This window comes from Pezoporus flaviventris, unplaced genomic scaffold (assembly GCF_033815535.1).
Source record: "Pezoporus flaviventris isolate CSIRO_AGI_PZ_B2104156 unplaced genomic scaffold, CSIRO_AGI_Pfla_v1 ptg000002l, whole genome shotgun sequence".
NCBI classification, from domain to species: Eukaryota; Metazoa; Chordata; class Aves; order Psittaciformes; family Psittacidae; genus Pezoporus; species Pezoporus flaviventris.
In genome coordinates, this window is record NW_026892550.1 from 81,924,814 (window position 1) to 81,946,016 (window position 21,203).

The 21,203-nt window shown below is 39.3% G+C and overlaps 1 protein-coding gene across 2 annotated transcripts in view; it reads right to left on the reverse strand.

Moving 5' to 3' along the window:
* The window catches only part of BCL2L13 (BCL2 like 13), a 39,577-nt gene that overhangs the window by 10,397 nt on the left and 7,977 nt on the right, over positions 1–21,203 (reverse strand). The window contains exons 3-6 of one of the 2 annotated variants that reach the window (XM_061444677.1): positions 12,795–12,905; positions 11,675–11,831; positions 8,497–8,566; positions 2,374–2,517 (exon numbers count right to left, since the gene is read on the reverse strand). In XM_061444677.1, the coding sequence (XP_061300661.1) occupies positions 2,374–2,517; positions 8,497–8,566; positions 11,675–11,831; positions 12,795–12,905 (482 nt within the window). Of the gene's footprint in view, positions 1–2,373; positions 2,518–8,496; positions 8,587–11,674; positions 11,832–12,794; positions 12,906–21,203 lie in introns of those variants that run through there. The other variant, XR_009741765.1, reaches the window with a different exon arrangement.

Sequence of the window (21,203 nt, forward strand, 5' to 3'; positions counted from 1 at the left end):
TCCACATATCTGCAGTGGGGCACAGGAAGGGCTCAGCTGACCCCTTCCCTTTGACTAGCTACTTCCCTCTTTGCAAAGGTTGACTTCAATACAGAAATCGAGGAAGATCCCGAATTAAGTGGTGCCAAGGGAAAAGACAGCACCAGAGACCCTACACAGTTATTGAGGTGTGCCCCTGAAAACCTGACTCCTGTGAAGCTCTCCTCTGCTCCCCATCCACAAGCAAACAGACAGGCTGTTCTGCTGTCTTCTCAGTTTTAAGACCTATCTCCACACTACTCCAGAATAACACAAAAGTTGAACCTCTTACTGTCACAGAAATGTAATTCGCTGGAGACTCATAGGGTTATACACTGCCCTTATGGCTTTAGCAAAGTATTGCTGACAACTTGATCCAGCACACAGAGCCCCCCTGGCAGATGCTTATCTTTAAAAATGCAAACCACTTGGGTGATGGCTAACAGCCTGCCAGGCATTTCTGCCCTGGCCCTTCTGAGAAACACACCCTTACCCCAGCACTGCCATCCCCAGAGCTCCATCCCACAGACCTGGAACAAACCAAGAAGCATGCCACTCGATAAAAAGGAACATTTTTTCTTGCAGGGAAAAAGCAGATCACTAAACCCATGTATTCCCTTCCTCCACATCAAGCCACAAGCCCAGTGGGTCCCCAGCCCCAAGCCCAGAGCAACTCACAAAGGGTTAGTGCAGCTACGTGAATTCAGCTGGAAAGGATTTTCATCACCTTGTCTCTTTCCTCGCCTCTTCTGCTGTTTCAAAAATAGCTCTGGCTTGTTTGCTGTACTGCTTATGTCAGTCTGATTTTATGCCTGACTGGATGTATACAGACAAGCTCGTAGCCCGTTAAACACCGACTACCCAGATCTGTACATACATGCACAGTCACACAAACACAAAGCATAGTCCCCTCCCTTCGGAGGCCATGCTGGAAAGCTGCTTGCTTTCAGAGGCTTTGTGCTGTATTAAGTATGTTTATAGCAGACCTCGAACAGGGGCTAAAGAACACACCACAGCCTTTTCTGAGGTTAAAACAGAACAGGCAGAAAAGCAAAACAGCCATCCGTCTTAGAGCTGCAAGTAAGGACCTTCACTGGGATGAAAATACGTTGAAACGAGAGTGCATTTATCAAATGACCTAAGGTCACTTGTCTGCATGCTGTTAGTGTTTCTGTCCATTAAAGACAAACAAACCCTCCCAAAGGCCTTGAAAACTATTATCCACCATTGCTGGGAAGGGATATGGGAAGGTGCAGATGTGCAGAAATACCGGAACAAACTACTCTTAAAAACCCCTTCAGGTAAAGTCCTGAACCACGAGAAGCTGTCTGAATGAGATTTTTTTCCTACAAGCACTTTTTTAATCACTGGGTTTTCCTGAGCAGCTTTTCTTTTTTAGAGTAAATCAACTTGCTGGAGGTATTTCACTAATCCCAGATTAATTCCATTCAAATCTGGCATCCTTCTCAAACCCAGTCATCTAAAACTCAGCCTTCAAGACCCAGCTCATCGGCTGTGAGCTGTCTCCCCGATGTATTTTTAAATGAAACCTTCTCAGCATGCCATGACTCAGGAACATTGGTTACTATGAATTGAAGATTTCCACAAGGAAATGCAGCACAAGAATTTTGGTTGCCCATTCTATCCAAGTTCCTATATAGTGATAAAATCACAATATGCATTAGCTATTTTATCACTTATTATAAAAGTAAATTAATACCTACATACATTTCTGTATGGAGTGCTCCCCAATTAATTATCTGCAAAAAAAAAAAACCCTCTGAAATTTAAGAGGGGACAAAAATGTATCATTTCCAGCAGCCACTAGAGCATGAATATACTATTAGAAAGATAAGCCTCTTGGGCACAGTATTTCTTGTTATGGTTGTTTGCTTCTACATGCAATTCTGTATGTATATCAACACGAAAGAACATACAAACAAAAGCTCACCATATAGCAACAAATTAGCATCTTAATACACAGTGTAGAAAAACTAGTTGTTACTTGACATCTGAGGACCTTTTCAGTTTCAAGAGCAATCCACCAAGCCAGACTTGCAAACAACTGGAACAGACTCCCTAGGGAAGTCATTGAGTTCAATCCCATAGGTCTTTAATGTCAACCTCAGAAACAAATGGGTAAAAATCAGCTCTGCCTTGGGGCAGAGAGGTGAAGATCCCTTTCAAATTCCACGGTCCTCACCTCCTGCCTGTTTTTCTTTTTTTTCTGAGGCATTCCTTCTCTCATCTGCTTACTTCTAGCAACCTTTCCTTGCTCTCACTCCAGTTAAGACCAGTATCATGCTTAGAAATAAGCTTTGAGCAAAGTATGAAAATTAAACACCATCTCCTTACCCATCCTCCTTGTTGAATGATATAATCTGCTGAATAGTCTTCTAGATATGTCACCCCAAAGTTCACAAGTGCACTCAGTGGCTCCTGGCCCCGTCTGGTTAACTCCATCAGAAATTGTTGTAGCAGAACCAGGGGTACCAAGACCTTCAAAAGAACAAGAATTGTGAATAAATACGGAAAGCTTTATCAATAACTACTGTTAAACCAGAAGAATTCATGTGGTCCACAGAAAAGGTCTGAATCTGTAATTTCAAAGATATTAGGGACTATACACTTCATTTCTGTGAAGACACAGGGCAAAACCACAATACAATTCAGTAAGAAAGAGGCACATCATCTGATAAGCAAAACAGCACAGCCTAAAATGAGAGTTTCACAGAACAGGACTGCAGTACTTTCTTAAGCCCCACTTCTTTCCAGCACAAGATTCAGGTAAAGAAGCAGAACAGGTCCAGAATTTGCTACTGAACTTCATACAAAAATGGAAAGATGCAACATTACAAATAGTTTGAAGGGATATGCATCTACATTGTACTTAAACAGCAAATTCATATACATTCTTGAATAGATACACTGCACTAGTCAAGACTCTTTAGAAGTTCATACTTGGCTTTCAGACAGGACAGAAACAAACACCTCCTAGCAGCCTAACATTACAGACATGTTTAAATCAACAAACACAAACCCCTTTCCATGTTAAATTCTCCCTCCTATGCCAAATTTAACAAGTACAGGATTCCCTCCTTGATTTCCTACTCCCATTCCTCCCTCCAAACCTTTTGTCTTTAACTGAATGCTTGGCCTTACCCCAGATGTGAACTGCTCTGGAAGACTCCAGGCTCTGTGAACCCACCTCCTTCTTATTACACAGTTCTAGACACTTCCTTCTGAAATCATGTTTTTGTTTGCCTAAACAACATTCACTTGAACTTATAAACTCTAAATTTATTCTCCTAAAGCACACAAGTGGCCCTCTGGGCAAAGTTTACAGGCAGCACTTTGCCAAGGTCAGGAAACTGGTATGAACTGAAGTCATTAGCATTTGAAAAAGCACTATTATGATACCAGAAAACAGTACTTGTTTTACTGCACCTAGCTTTCCACAAATGCATTACACATCTCTTTACTGTGCAAATAAGAATGTTGTTTCCCAGCTGCACAAGGTAGATGCAGGCTAACGGTACTGCACAGACTAAATGCCTCCTCTTCTTTCAGCCTGATTTTCTTTTCTGTAAATTCCTAGAAGTCATGGTGTAGGCTGCAAAGCTCAAGGAAGACAAATAAAAAGTAGGCTGGGTTTGAGATTTGTACTAAATCCATGGTGGAGTCACACTGAGATGGGGCCTTAAAAATCCCTGTAATCTGATAAATTTAAAATGTTCCAGCTGACTGTATCCCTGCCCACAGCAAGGGGGTTGGAACTAGATAACCTTTAAGGTCCCTTCCAACCCAACCATTCTATGATTCTGTACTGTTCTGGGATGAACAGTTAACATTGCAAGGAATAAACCAGGAATGAGATGGTGCTTGAATTTTACGAGCCTTGGAGTTTTTGAGTTTCTTGTAACTAAACTCAGAGGCAGAAGGGGTACAAACTTAAAATGCACACACATATGGAGCAGGTCAAGGTCAAGTAAGTGTCAGAAGAAACTTCAATCTTTTTGGATCAAGATAAAAAAAGCATGCTGTCAAGACTAGCCATCTCTCAGAGGTTTGGGCACTCCCACGTTAACCACAACAGCATGAACAATGAGATCTCAAAATATTTGACATTTACTGTAAGCTGAAAGCAAGAGAAGCAAAGGCAAAAAAAGGCTGCTTAGGAAATGAAGGGAGCTCAAATGTTGGCATACAGAACATGATTGTTGCCATCTTCCTTTGTAAACTTAAATATCTTATCCATCCACTCCTCACAAATTTAGCAAGCCTCTGCAGGCCTCAGGAGCAAGGGACCCAAATCAAACTCTAATACCCAGTCCCATGCAGACCAACAAACATCGCCCGGTTTTCTGTTCCCACTGAAATTATTGACACTTCTGACTTTGAGATCAGTAAGAACGGGAACAGGCTTGCATGAGACTGTCTGTAAACTCATCAAAGAAATTACCTTCACAATACGTCCATAAAGGTTAACAACAGCTTTCTGTACATAAGAGTAGCTGTGCGACAGTGATGAAACTGAACTAGACCAAAGTAAAAATAAAGCCTTGACAATGAAAAACGACTGCAGTTCCCTCCACCAGTATGCCTAGGAAGGAATGCTAGGCGTTATTTATATTTTGACTGAAGAAAAACATACACAGTATCAAGCACAGCATGACAGAACATAGTTTGCAGGAGAAAACTTCCGGGGAATCATTTAAAATAACAAACTTTACTATCAGAAGATTTCCAATTAATTGTGTCAATGAAAGATTTCTGTCAGTTATGCTACTGCAATCCCATAGTGCAATATTACAAATTCAGACATGTGCCAAAAAAGCACCATTACAAAGAAAGTTCAGAGTCTTTGAAGAAGTTCTGTCCAAAGTCATGGCCACTTCTGTGCACCTTTTGACTATTTCAACATAAAATTCATCTAATTCTTTACAACTATGTCTTACATTTTTGTTGGATTATTCTTTGGCTCCATTATTCAGTAACATGGCATATTAAGATGACTGCTAACCTACTTACCAGTTCAGTTGACTCCCAGTATCAGTATCTGCTATCCTTTTATCTGATGCACAATAGTGGGATTAGGCATTTTGGGGTATGTATGCAGTATTCAGTTTTAAGCTAAAAGCATAAAAACTCAATGGTGGAGTATTTCAATTTTTATTACATTTATTTGATTACACAAATATAGCTTGCCTTCAGTTTGGGGTGGTTTTGGTTTAGGCTGGTTTTAATGAGAGCCTTATTTCAAATACAAGGTGAAGATTCCTTTCTTTACAGAATCCAACATCATGACTGTTATTTTCACATCACCATTTTTGAGAAATACATGAAATAATTTATTTTCCTGACTTTTTTTTTTTTTTTTAACTAACAACCAGCACTTCTAATGTCTGTGGTAAACTTTGCTTCTGTGGGATGTTAATGGAAGAACTGATGTTGTACGTATTAGTTTACCCCGCAATATTTCCTCATCTAGATTGATATTCCTGGTTTAGTGACTGAAAATATTCCTTTACAGCTCATGTGCCAGTCAGTTAACAAAATCCCTTCAGCAGTTCAAACATAGTACTGCGCTCTGGAATCCACAATTTTAAATGGAAAAAAAAACCAGCTATATTTAGAAGTGTGTTCTTTCTGCTCACGCTTGCATGATACTGTTCTTTGAAAACTGGTATGTCTAAAAATGACACCTTCCCCACTGTAAACCAGACAGATCAAGCTTTTGTCCACATTCGAGCTCCAACCAGCTAGCCAGGTAGGTGACCCAGTACCTCCCAGAAGTACGTCCTTACCTGTATGCCATCCTTCTAGCACACGTAACATCATGGAAGATTTGCAAAGACTACCCTGAGTCTGCTGTGTGCCACAGAGAAACTGGGCCTTTAAGTGATCAGTATGGCTCTCTGAGTGCACCACATTCTGTATATTAAATAGATGGGGCTTCTATAAATACATACATATAAAAATACATACCTACAACAGCAGAGGCTCAGAAATTTAAAGTGAGATTTTGTAGACTAGTGCATAGGCTACTGAAAGCAAAAAAAGCAGTGCAGGATGCCACTACTGAGCACAACAGAAACAGCTTACATGTAACTGAAAACAGATTTCATCTACTACCTTCAGTTAGTTTATTTCTTCTAGTCTGGATCAGCTGCAAGCTTTGATCACACAGAATTCCATCTGTGAGAAGGGATTTCCCTGGTTTTAACCCTTTGACATCTGCCACTGCGCATCTTTCTGCTCCACCCAAGAAACTACTGGATATATACAGCTCTGAACATGTAACAGGGAGTGAGTTAATATTTGGTTTGGGTAGCTCAGCTAGTTGTATGTTTTTTTATAATTTAATCATAAAAAGGAATAAGTTTCAGTTCTCCCAGTAGAGTCAATTTATATTTACATCTTTCAGATTTTCACAAACTTAAGGCCAGCACAGCCTCATATCGCTGCTGTGTGCCTGCTAATTAGACCTAATACTATGTCTATTTACAGCTGCTTTTTAACACTGTTTTTCTAACAGCTTCTTCTTTAGAGTGAAAAATAACCTAGGTTAAGGCTGCAGGAAAGATATCTAGATTTCTTCTGTTATAAAATACAATTCTGATTAAGATGATAAAGGAATTTAAAAGGAAATGAAACCAATGCAAATGTATTCCATCTCCTCAAAACAAGTATTATTAAAGGAACTGCTCGGCATTCCTGAAGCATCAAGCTACCACAGAACCCAACAGAAACAGATTTTGTATTATTCTAAAAGAATTCCTTTCTGGTTTGTTTGTGGACTCTAAGTTTTATAGCAACAAATGTTAAGGGTAAGCAAAGATGATGAAAAAGACTTCTGGATGATATTCTCAATTACAATGGCTGATGGGGCCCAAAATCCATTAGCCGCAGGACCTGCACAAATGGGTAGCAGCAATGAAGGCTGAATCATAAACACCTGAAAGTGGCTGATCCACCTACGCAGGACCCTGTCTTTGCAGGGGGTTTGGACTAGATGATCTCTAGGGATCCCTTCCAACCCTAATGATTCTGTGATCTTCAAAAGGGGCGTACCAATAGCACATGGAGAACAAGCAGGCAACTAACCTCTTCCCTTGCCAGCTGAGCCACAACGATGGACTTCATGCTTGTTTTTAGTTTTTACCAAATGAAAACTACAATGTGCTAGCTCAAGCCACCTTCTTGATAATAAGATTTCATGGTTGTTTTAAACTAAAATGTTATGAATCATAAGATAATAAACTGAAAGGACTCACGCACCAATTTTAATTGCTGGAGCCATGGGCAGTAACTTGTCAAGCAGTGTTTAATAAACTGCTTTAAAAGTGCCCACACCCCTGGTTAGATGATCAGTTTCTGAAGTAAGCAAGAACATCTATGTAAGGAAAACTATTTCTGGGGAAAAAATATCAAGGGGGCGGGGGGGGGGGGGGAGATTTCTTGTTTAAATTTAAGACCACATTGTAACACTCAATTTGTGATTAAATTTGCAGTTATTTCATTTTCTCATTATGTTTCTGATGCCCACTGAACCCATCAGAGAACAATTAAGATGATGAATTTGAATGATTAATGGAAGATGAATCTGGAAACAGGAATTTTCTACTCATCCTACATTAAAACTATTATAGGATACTTCAGCTACAGATCTGCATTTTGTTTTTAAAAGAAGCTTCATATCATTTGAGATAACTGTTCCTGAAGAAGATAGGCACACCATCCTTATGTTTTCTGAACCATTTAAATATTGTGAAGATACTGTCACTTTTTATGTTCACCATGTTTAGCACCTTTTTTTAACATACCTTTTGAACCTGAGATGGGAGCAAAGAAACAATAGGGAAATATTGTGAAAACATCTGTCTCAGATTTCATTACAAAACTGCTAAAGAAAAAAAATCTCTCTTGGGAATTTAAAAGTGATTATTTTTAAGAAATTATGTCAAGCAACAACTCTTAACTATTCATTTGAGTATAATAAAGGAAGGCTGACCTAACGGTTTCATTAGATAACTTCTGGCTAAAATACCTAAAAAATACATATTATGTAATCTGCCACCATAGAATGGTTTGGGTAGGAAGAGACCTTAAAGACCATCTAGTTCCAAACCCCTGCCATGGGCAGGGACACCTTCCACTAGACCAGGTTTTGCCCAAAGCCCTGTCCAACCTGGCCTTGAACACTGCCAGGGATGAGGCAGCCACAACTTCTCTGGGCAACCTGTGCCAGGGCCTCACCGCCCTCATAGTGAAGAGCTTCTTCCTAACATCCAGTCTCAGTCTCCCCGTTCTATAGTTTGGAAGTCATTCCATCTAAATATCAGGAAACACCTTTTTATTGTGAGGGTGACAGAGCACTGGCACAGATTGCACAGGTTGATCATCTGTACCTAGTAAAACACTATGGACATCAAACAGATACAAGACATATCAAAGTGAAAGTCACTTATTTGGTACCTTATTCCATCCACTGGCATGGGCAGCTGTCTCTTCTGTCCGCTGTCGATATTCTTGATATGTCACCGGCCTGCAGAAGTTAAACCAACACTGAAAGTTATAAAAGGAAACAAAAGAACAAGAATAAAATAAAACTCTGAGTTTTCAGAGGACAAAGTATTTTTACATGTATCACAGCAACTAATTTTCAAGAGCTAACAAGTCTTGTGTTTCAGGACATAAAACACCAGCATCATCAGTAAGGAAGGCATCACATTCTCCCAGTTATATATAATTTCTTATAATTACTTCAGTGAATTTCATAATAATTTGATACTCTAACCTTGAAGAGTTGAAACCCTTATTTGCAAGAAACAGCACTTTTGGTCACAAAATTTCAGGAATTCAGTATTTTTATTTCAATAGATACCTCCATTTTAGACTTATCACATCTCTAGTTCTCTGAATCGGGATGATGACATTTCTCTCTTCCATACCCTCTCCTCTAAGATCATACAGTTATCTTAGAGTCAGTAACAATAAAGACTTTCTGCCAAGCAGCTTTAAAAGCAGTTGTTCTGAGCCAGATCATGACAAAAAGCAAGTTCAGACTTCAGTTTAAGGGGAAATAGCAGCAAGTGTTATCGGACAGAGGACTGCTTATTGAACTCCAAGAACCTGTCATGCTCCAACAGCCTACTGTACCATAACATACTTGTTATATGCATATATGAGGACAGGAAAATATAAACAAAATAAGTATTGCATCAAATAGCACTACTGTAGTAAACATGGGGAAAAGAACAGAGTTAAAGTACACTGGGGCTGGGGAGAACATAATTTGGGTTTTTCACTTTAAGTGCATTCTCTTAACTTCCTTGGTACATTAGTTTCTTTAAAATGCAAATCCAAATGAATCAGTGGGATGAAAAGAGCAACAACAGCTGCAGGAAGGATATTATCAAGAGATTAAACAGTAGCTTTAGTTTGCCTTATAAAAAGGCATGCGTGTTAACACATTTTCACAGGCATTTCAGACTTTTTATGTATGCATACATGTATATAAATAGGAAAAATACTTAGAATGAAAATATTTTCCCATAGAAAACGTAAGAACAGAACAGTTGGGCTGCTAACAAGCTAGAACCACTTAAATTTCAAAGGCCTCATCTCAGGAACTTTCCAAAAAGAATGAAGCCGAAGTACATCACATAGGACCCCTCAATGTCAGTCAGCCAATTATCTACAACCTTTAAGACATTTAAACTTAAACTGCTGTTATTTCAATTACCACTTTAGACACACAAAAAGGATGGGGTGCAAGGATCACTGCTTATTTTCCAACTTGTTGCTGGTCTGCTTTTTTAGTGTGGAGTGAGGTATCTACGAAAACATCAGCTCTTCAAAAGATATTAAGTGCAAGTTTTTAAGGCCATATGGGATAAATGCCTGGCTGGTAAAGGCAAGTAAGCTCCTACATTTCTGGAGGAACGAACTAGCATACATTTTGCCACTTAAGGAGAAACTTGTACCCCACATACTCTTTTCTATGGGTAAATAATTATTAGTTTACACAACATCGAACTTGACTCTATAAAAACTAAATAAAGAAGCAGACAGTATATATGTTAGTTTCTGAAAGTTAAATGGTGAGTTGACAGAGTGCACTTGGATGACTCTTGGAAAAAGAGTCAACCCTCTTAATCTGTGTGGTCAGATGTTACATGGCACCTTTGTGAAATCCAGGTCAGAGTCATAGAATCATAGAATGGCTTGGGTTAGAAGAGACCTTTAAAGATCATGGGCAGGGAGGGACATCTTTCACTACATCAGGTTGCTCAAACCCCTCACTTTAAACAGTCAGTTTTAAATTATATTGGTCACAAAAAGTTCCCCCTTAGTTGTTGACTAGGGAGCTACTTAAGGAATAGATCACTAGTTAAGGAATCACAGAACGGTTGAAGCTGGAGGGCACTGCTCAAGAATATCCCACCTCTCTGCTCAAGCAGGGTCTCCTACAGCAGGTTGCCCAGAACCATGTCCAAATGGCTTTTGAGTATCTCCAAGGATGGAGATCCACAAACTCCCTGAACAACCTGTGCCAGTGCTCAGTCACCCTCATAGTAAAAAGGTGTTTCCTAATGTTGAGACGGAATGACTTTCAAATTTGTAATCTTCCAGAAGCCTTCCAAAAAGGGTATTTATTACCTTCATGAGGGCATGAAATGACTCTCTGATGCATATATGCAAGGCTTAAGCCCCATGCATCAGAAAGTTTACATTAGGTACTGGTATCTAGGCTTCTAGGATTTTGTTGTTCAAACAGTTCATGAACAGCTATGCAAACTCTGAAAGAGTAGTACTAGAGATTCTCATCTTCGAGTCATATTATTTAAACCAATCCACAAAACATAACTGAGTAGCTATTTGCTAGTGCTGCCTTGACAACTGCATTTATGTAACTGTCCCTAAAGTTGCGCCTTCCAGATCTCTACAAATACCTTTTGGAGGTCACTCAGAACAGCCAAAACTAGTTCATGTTGATCCATTTAAAATCAGGCTGGTGATTTACAATAGAAAACAAAGCAACCACAACAATTTTACTAATTTGCAAAAGACATTAATCGACATAGTAGCATGCCAGGTACAATGTGCTATATGAGCTTAAACTGGCAGGACAGCTCTTAAAGCACCAAGGTTAGTCCAAGGGTCCACATCTGCATCAGATGTGTACATGAATGGTGGTCATAAAGCATGTAACTACTGTCCTTCCAGGGAAAATCTCCCCCTCATCTTCAGCCAGACTACAAACAAACCTTCAGCTCCATTCTTAACTCTAAGGTAAAAGAAGTTAATCTGGCTACAGCCCAGCATTCATGAAACTGTCAATGACAACTGGCAGCTGCCAGCTGCTAGTTCCACCAGCATCTCAAACTGCTTAAACTAGTCTCAGAAGTTCAATAATAAAAGCTTAGAAAAACTTAGGAATTTAAATTACTGCAAAGAGCAAACACCACAAAGAAGTATTTGCACAGTACAGCGCAGAACAAAACAAAACAAAACCAAACCCAGCCAGGTAAAGGAACATTGAAAAAGAAAGAAATGCAACACAAAACGTAGTCCCATCTTTAGCATTTCAGCAGCAGTCACAATTCAAAAGGAAACACCTTCTCTTTGAGAAAAGCAAATGGAAACTCACTTGCTAAGCAAGCTCTGTAGTGCTTTGTGCAGATGTTCTTTAAGTTCCTGGGACACTTTCTCCCCTAAATGAGCCAGGCAGTCTTCTATTGAGCTCTCTGGGTTGGCAGGACTGAACACTGGGGAAGTGTGGCAGTCAAATCCTGTAGTGGTAAATGCTGAGAGACAAAAGTATACAAAAGAAAATAAAACAGATTCATGTAAGAACATCAACAGTCTCAGATTTCTCATCCCACCAGTTAATACAGTTTACAGAAGGGATGAAGAAATCCTAACTCTATAATCAAAAGATGTTATCAACAAACTGTAGTAAAACAAGTATGGTTAAAATATACTCTGGAAGTGGTACTTACGAGCCATAGATGACTTGGAACTACATTTCCCCTCCAGCTCTTACTTCACAACTGCATCCTAGCCAGGAAGTTAACTGAATGTGCTGCTGCTCTCAATTTTAAGCTGATGCTAACCCTGATGGAGTACCAAGAGAGTCTCTGTTCCATGGTAAAATTTGCCCTCACATGGACATAAGTATCTGCAGCAGTGCTAGAAGGTAATTTTTTTAAATAACATTTTGTTCGTCTAACCTTATCCTTCTCAGTTTAAAACTTCTAAGAAAGGTCTGTATGAATGAACATAAACAGATCTAGAGCCCTTCTACTTTGTATTACCAATTTGCAGCACACATGCAAAGCAAAGATTGTTCCCAAATTATCCTTTGGGATACCCAAAGGATGGGTGTCCTAGAAAAGCCACATCTACAAGTAAAGTAAAAAGCCTGGTGGAACCAAGAAATCTGATGGTTTAAGCCCACACTCCCTTTAGCTGTTGAAGAATGATTTCACTTCTGTCATCAACTGGAGCAGCTTAAGGGCTGCTTACATTTCATTATTTATAGTAGCCTATTAAATGTCATTCAATTGTTTGCTTTGGCTAGACTCCACCACTCCAAACAGTAACATTTAACTATTTTACTTCACATGACTATGTAGAAATCTTAGAGGGGGAGGAGGGTAGAGATTAAATGCATTCAAAAATATCTTTAGCTATAGTACCTGTTACAAATCAACCACCAATATAGTGCATAGAGGTTATTGATTGAAAGGGAAAAAGCAGAATAGCACCTTCTAAGATTTCTTCATCAAGATGTTTTAGCTCCTCCTCAATTTCTATCTTAATCTTCTCCAAAGCCTCTTTCTCCAAAGCATGTTGTGCAATAAGCTGTTGTTGAGTCCCTAAAAGAAGTCAGAGAAATTATTCAAATGTAGTATTTCAAATAAGGTAGATGATAGAACATGGTATTGACATATTAACTATAAAGGAATTCAAGGTGAAAGTTCTTCTTCAGACAGCAACATAAGTGTGATCCCTTTAGGGCACTTACTGCTAAAGTTGTACTGTATGAACCCAGAAACACATAAATTTCCAGGTCTATTCAAGACAGAATAGGTACTTTAAATATGAATATATTACAAAAAAAAAAAAAAAGAAGAAGAAGGCCATAAACAGGATACATAACAGCCCTAAAACCAAACTTCTCTGAAATTTAAAAGCAAAATCAAACCAAGGCACATAAACAGGCAGTCATTAAAGCTAATACACTCATTATCAAGCTACACCAAAACAAAGCCATTTCAGTAGCAAAATACAAAATTAATATTGATGCCTGCAAAATCTACAAAAATACTCAGAGCAACTATGCAATGACATCCCTGAAGAGTCCTGAAATCTGTTACCTGTGCATCATTTTGCTACTCATGAGGAGTCTATAGGCCATAATGAAACAATTGAAGACCAGGTTACCAAGTAACAGTAGAGGCCAGGGACCCCCTAATTGCCAGTCAGTTGTCAATTCTCATCTCCTAATCATGTAATTTAGGAATTCAAAATGTCTGCATATCCCCAGAAGTACACATGCCATGGTTTGGGGTGATGAGTACACATTCCATGTGCTGACTCCAGATATTTGATAAAAGAAGTTGATTCAGCTGTATCATTCAGGATTACATAGACTCTCAAAACAGGCACAAAACTGTTTTCAAACAAGCCAAGGCATTTAAAACATCTGAATCTTTAAGAAACTGCCTGGTGAATGTCAACCTTTCCAATATGAGGCTGTATGGCAAGGTAACTCCTCATGTAACTGTTTTATGGGATGGATACTAGTAGAATGACCGGATGTCTGGGAAACAGTTCCAGCTCAAAACTTTTGCTATTTAGCTGCTTTTTCTTTGGGTTTGCTCATCTTTATTTCTTCCATCAGCTTTCAAGCATTTCTTCAAATCCTATCCTTAAAGCACACTATAAAAACTGTTCCATTAACTACTGTCTTATTTTTACTAAACATCACTGAATCAAAATCCTACCAACTGAAATTTTCTTCTTCCTTTCTTTCAGTTCCTTAAAATGTCCTACTTAGAGATAAAATGGGTATCTGTTACATCCACACAAATATAAAAGTGAATTTGGTAATGACGTACTCCTGATACTGTCCTGGTTTGGCTGGGATACAGTTAATTTTCCTCCTAGTAGCTGGTAGTAGCCAAAGCTGTGTTTTGGCTTTAATCTGAGGACAATGCTGATAACACACCAATGTTTGAATTGTTGCTAAGTAATGCTTACTCCAATCAAGGAATTTTCAGTGTCCCATGCTCTGCAAGTGACCAGGTGCACAGAAACCAGGAGGGAGCAGAGACAGGACACCTGACCCAGATTAGCCAAAGGGGTATGATATACCACAGAACATTATGCTCAGTATATAAACTATCCTTGGAGTGAGGCTAAATAAACAAACAAATAAAATACACTACAAAGCTTCCCTCTGCTAAACATTCCACCTTTCAGCCATTTCCTTCCCTAAGTTTTGGGTCAGTTATCAGTCCTCATTAGCTCTGCACTCCACTTTCAACAGTATCAGTGACTGAGTTACACCAAACACACTTAGCTCTCTTACTGCTGTATATTTCTTAGATTCTCTTTTGGGACCTCATGATCTCTTGTGTCCATGATTTAAATACCATCTCCTGGCCGACCTTCTGATAATGTTGCCCGTGTCCACAGTTCCTTACTCGTGCACCCAAATACAGATGACTATCCAACTTTCTGCACCTACACCAGCTGCCTACAGCTCTACCTAGGCATCTAGACATTGTTCCACTCTACAGATGTTCTTCACTCAGTTGAAGAAAATAAAAGGGAAAGGATTTATGTCTGTAATGCTGGTATTATCTGACTTAATTTGTTCCTCATCACTTAACATTTCACACCCAAATCTTCAGGTGGGTGCTGCAACACCCAGTGTAGCTTGCTAGCATGTCTTTCTTGTATTTTCCTGTTTTGAAGACACTAAATCATAATTCCATGCTCTTATGACCAACTGTATTTTCTTTGGTTCATCTCTAAATCTGCTTGAGTCTGTTGTATCACCTTCTCCTTTCCTCCATAATGGACACACAATGTTACTAGTTTTCACATCAGAGTGTGAAAACCTCTACAAGCAATGATACCAGTTAACACACACAGATGTGTATTGAGTACACTGTGAATTTTCTGAATTTAAAAAAATGCTAGACAGTAAGCTTGCAAGGTCTCCTACATTTGAAAAGTAAGTTAAAAATATACTGAATATGTGCTAATGCTTAAAAACTCCGCACCCAGTAGATACCTGTGAGGCAAAACCTCTCTAAACCAAGGTAGATTGGCATGCAATGTTCAAGGGAGACCCTATAGCAGCCTTAAACTACCTAAAGGAGCCTACAAAAAATCTAGAAAGGGACTTTTTACAAGGGGGAATGGCTTTAAACTGACAGAGGGCCTGGAACAGGTTGCCCAGAGAAGCTGTGGCTGCCCCATCCCTGGCAGTGTTTAAAGCCAGGCTGGACAGGGCTTTGAGCAACCTGGTCTAGTGGAAGGTGTCCCTGCCCATGGCAGGGTTTGGAACTAGATGGTCTTTAGGGTCCCTTCCAATCCAAACCATTCTAGGGTTGTGTGATTTATGTGAACAGTCTAAAGGAACAACAGGTAGTCAGGTTAATTCTATTTTACTTAACCACACAGTGCTCATCACTGTGCTTAGAATAACTTTATTTAGCTTCTTAAATCCATTCTCAGACAGTCTCTCTTTGCCACTCTGAACAATAAATTCCAGAGAGAAGCAACCTGGTTAATGAACAGACACTCACTAATGCCTTGTCAGACCCTTTAAGTTGCCTCTTTGAGTGACTGAACCACTGCTTCAAGTGCAACAAGTATATGCAAGTACAAAGTCTTATTTCAAGCTGTGCTTCACCCTGTATATTGAAGGGATGGGGTTATTCAGTAGAGCACCCATTCTCACAGGACTAATGTGATGATGATCATACATGACAAGCTGTCATACTTTTTAATAAGTCAGCCAGAAAATGGAGGAACAGAAATTCCATTGCTGCCAGCATACAAAAGAGCTGTTTAGATAATCAGTGCTAGTCAATGGTTTCCATCTCGTAACACCCACGACTTTGCAGCTGCTGCTGATTCCAACAGCACCTGACTCTTCAGTTGTGCCAAAACATCAAAAACCTACCCCTCCCGGGCCAGTGACTCTGCACTGTTTATTCCCCTAATTATCAATGAACTTCAGCTTTCTGCATCTCCTGAACATTAACCACTACCACCAAAATTGCACCTAATGTTGGAGGGCAGCATATTTCAATAGCAAAGGTCCTTAGTGAGTGGTATCTTTTCCTCCTTCGGGCAACTTTCAAATCAGTTCACAAAGAAGTAGAATAAAACAGTAAAAAAACCTTCCAGTGCATGAGACCATATTTTCATTGTTTAATAATGCAAATGGTCACTATAAGAAGGCTCAGCTTAAAAGAAACTAAGAAAGTCCAAAATATTAAGACCCAAGAAGAGACAAGTGCCAACTAGCACTAAATTTTCTTTGTGGGCAGAGAGGAGGCTTAATTAAGAGGGAATTCACAGTCCTGGAGGGACCATCTCTTACTTCTTTAAGTCACACCCCAAAACCTTCCCTTCCTTGGCTCCGTTCAGGAAGTAGCTCCTTTATTAGCACATCTGCATTGGTCCAACCTACAGCATTTACCTTTTCAGCTTGTGACTTTCCATCTAAAGTAGATATATTTTGCTCAAAGAGGAAAATTTGTCAAGAATGAGTTACAGACCAACAGTAGGTGCAATGAAGAGTAAGTGAAGATACACAGATGGAGTACAAAGAAAACCAAGATACTCTGCAACAGGCAGTCCATCACCTGACGGCAGAAAATCTGGCAATGACAAGTATCCAACCCATGATGGTCAAAACTATATAAATGAGGTACTTCTCTTAGATTTAGCATGGTCTCTAATGAGCCTTGAGCTCACCCACAATGCATGAAACCTGACCATCTCTGCCTACCTGTATATGTATTTCCCGAGTTGTATCAGAGTTCACTTCTAACCAAAGCAAGTGAAAAAGAAATGAAAACCCCATTTCTCCCAGTAACCTTCTTAAACACTGCTCAGGTAAGAAATGTTTGTGGGAAACTACTAAAATGCCTTGATCACTGACTATATACAGCACTTCATACAGTAATTCTGAAACAGGTAAGTGGTCAAAAGAACATAGTGCACAATAACTGGATTCAAGTACTGTGGATAGCACCTCAGGGAAACTGTAACACTGTCAAAACCTTGTTCATCTTTTAAGTAATCTATGCCACCGTGCGGCAGTGGCACTGATTATAAATCTTCCAGGTGCTACGTGAGCTGAGAGATCATTTAAGATTTCCCACTCTGACAAGGAAAACATGCAAAAACTTTCCGTCACAATCTTCATTATAGCCACAGGCTCATGAGATGGGGTCAAACCATGGGGAAGTAGATTGAAAAACAGAAATACAATGAAAGTTACTCCTTGATGAAACACAAAGAAACATTTATAATATATTGAATCACAAAACCAAAGTATTTTGACTCACTTAAAAAGTCAGTAGTACTAACAACTATGGCAGACTGGAAGCTTCTATAATGCACATGAACTTCAAATGGGGAAATGTAGAAATATTTTCAGAAACTTGATCCATGTTTTCTGTGTATGAACCAGTACTTACAGACAGTACAAGAGTTATGAAAAAATACTAAAGCTTCTCTCCACAATCTAATGAAGAGCTGAGAGCTTCCACACATTTCAAATAATGGTACTTGTCTGCTGCCCCAAAACACATGAACTCACACAGATGATGTGTGTGTTTTATCAGATTTAGCTGAGCAATTTGTGTTATTCATCTACCTGAAAACCTATCTAAAAGTAACAGATCATGGTTAATGGACTTTGCTTTAAATAAACTGAAGTCAGTGCTATGCAGAATCACTATTCTGCCAAAACTATAATAGGAATAATCTCTCAAACTATTGCCTAGTTAAGTTTGCTGGGTTTCCCTCTGAAGACACTGAAATCCACTACAGACTACACTGAAATAAATCACCTACAGAACAGCATAGAGCTATAATGTTAAAACACTGGTTTGTCTAATAAACCTGTCTGTTCTTCAAGAGCCTGGAATACTGTGGGTGGTTCTCTCTTCAGACCCTGCACTGAAGAGAAGCTATCTAATAAAAATATCAAAGTAGTGATCAGATGTTGACTTAGATCAGCCTTCTTTGCTTGAAGCTATAAGTGGTTTGAGTTCTTGTAATTAAAGCCATTTTTCTTGCAACAAAATCAAGACCAACCTAGAGATCCACAAGGAAATACACTGAGGTAATTTTCTATATAATTTGTCTGAGCTCTCTCTTTACTAAAGAAAGTCCCTCTGAAAACCACCAGGCTCTTAAAGCATATTATTTCTAAAATAATAATAAAAAAATATTACAAGCTTTAACTTGAAATCTAACAAATATCTTCAATAGTTACTGCTATCTGAATGTTTGGAACAAAAATACATAGATCAGAAGGAGAACTCTCTAGTACAAAATGTTGGAAAACAGAGGTTTGTGGGAGATGACTGTAGGAGGAAAAGGAGGGCAATGGACAAAACCATTCAATTTCTCCCACCACTTCTAGTAGAGATAAAATAATACTACTCCTGTCGGGGAAGAAGGCTTTTTTTAGCTGTCAGATACACTTTCTAGTTTAACTGGCGTGTTGAAACTGCACTGGAATCTGGGAGAGCACTGTAGAAGGATACTCACTGGAGGTACAGAAATACCAACTACACCTATCATGCCGTGCTCTGCTCATGCAATGGAAAGATAGATCCTCCAGCAAGTGATACAAAGTGCTGTAAATAGGATCCTGCTCTGAACTGCCCTCTAGAGGAGCCCCTCAGCTCTCCAGTACTGAAGGAGAGTGAGGAGGTTAACATCACTGCAAGCGCACATAGTGAAAGGACAAAGGGTGATGGCTTTAAGATGACAGAGGGAAGATTTAGATTAGATATAGGAAATTTTTTTCACTGTGAGGGTGGTGAGGCACTGGCACAGGTTGCCCAGAGAAACTGTGGCTGCCCCATCCCTGGCAGTGTTCAAGGCCAGGTTGGATGGGGCTTTGAGAAACCTGGTCTAGTGGAAGGTTTCCCTACCCATGGCAGGGGATTGGAACGGGATGGTTGCTAAGGTCCCTTCCAAACCAAGCCATTCTATTGTATGATTTTGACAGCAAACTAAAACTAGGTTTTCTGGATCCTCCCCTTATAGTGTAATATGACACAGAAATCAAACAAGGAGTAAGGATTTATTTGGACCTAAGAAAAATATATGAAGAGAACGTACCATATACCAGAGTCAATATGAATGAAACACATAAAATAGAGAAATGTTCTGCAACTGAAATAGAAATAGGTAGTAACCAAAAAATCACTGCTTCCACTGTTTCCCGTTAAAGGTTCTGTCAGCACAATAACCAAATTATAGCAAAGTGAGATTAAGTGACAGTTACTTTATATCAGAATTCTCTCAATTCATAAAGACAGCGTTCAGCCATGGAGAACAGAAAGACTAGTGACCAGCATTTTAAAGTGCCACAAAAATTACCAGTGGAAGGAATTGGGGATCCGTCAAGATATTGTATCAAGGACTGATGACAGCGCTTGAAAAACACACTGACAAGCATGATGTAATGTCGTATTGTTATTATCCCTCATATGTCTTCATTACCAAACACCACTACTTCCCTCCTCATGATGGGATTCTGCACAAGTATTCGTTCTCATTTACTGGCTTTCACATCTCCTTTGTTCTAACCAGGTTTCTCAGACCACACTTGTTACTGTAATACCCAGCTCCCTCCCAGCAGTGCATTAGGCAGTGCAGGTAATACCCATTATGGGCTTGCTGCTTCTCTCACTGTCTCCCCAAGGGAGAAGATCGAGCATATAGAGCAGAGCTGGTACAGCTCTCCACAAGTAGGCATTAGCCACCTGCCAGACAACAAGGAGATACAGACTGTATATATAAACTACTTTATATTCAAAGAAGACGCATACGGTACTTCAAAATAAACACATAGCTGTTACCACACATATACCCTGGGAGTGCAGCTGAAATAACTGTGCAGTTACAAGCAAGGGGAGAATAAGTAGGAGAAAGGATTTTTAAAAAGTAACTGTCAGACAAATTAAAGCTGTTGAAAGCATGGAAAGCAAAAAAGCACGACAAAAAGTGAGTTAGGAAACAATTAAACAAGTCCTGAAGCAGAAGGATAGTGTTCGCACTTAGCTCAGTAACAGACTTAAGTCCACCCAAGGCATTATAAAACAGAGTGAGAAACAAGATGACAGAAAGGGAAAATTATTTTATACAGAGGCTTTGAACAGAAAGAAGTAAAAGCACTAAAAGAAAGATGTAATTACAGTGAAAGATGACCAGAAGAGGAGAAGCTGTGGTCACTGCCTGGTTTTGGGAGTGAGGGTGGGGGAAATGGAGGAGAATTTCCAATTTATGAGCGAAGGTTTAGAGCAACAAGGATGAAAGAAGAGATTTGGGAAGTATCAATGCTATTTTAATACTGAAGTGTTTTAATAGCAAATCCAACTACAGCCTACTGTCACACAAGCTAACAAATAATATCTCAAAAGTAGACTTGGTAGTTACCTTTATTCAGGAGCTTAAAAGTCCTCTTAACTGACTAAAAAAATTTTATTTAAGCATTTGTAGCCTACTTTTTATAAAGTTTTAATATTGCTCTTTAATTCAAATATTTGACATTTCAGTAATAAGAATCAGTTGAAAAGTTTCCCCTCAATTGCCAAGTTATTAAATAAACCCAGCTTTTTCTGAATCTTGTACTTACAGAACAAAGCAGACTCTTGCACATTGTAGCTTTATATGTACTCACTACATAAAATCATAGAATGGTTTGGGTTGGAAAGGGCCTTAAGATAGTCCATTTCCAACTTCTTTGCCATGGGCAGAAATGCCTTACACTGGACCATGTAGCCCAAGGCTCTGTCCAGCCTGGCCTTGAACACTGCCAGGGATGGAGCGTTCACAACTTCCCTGGGCAACCTATTCCAGTGCCTCACCACCCTCACAGTAAAGAACTTCTTCCTTATATC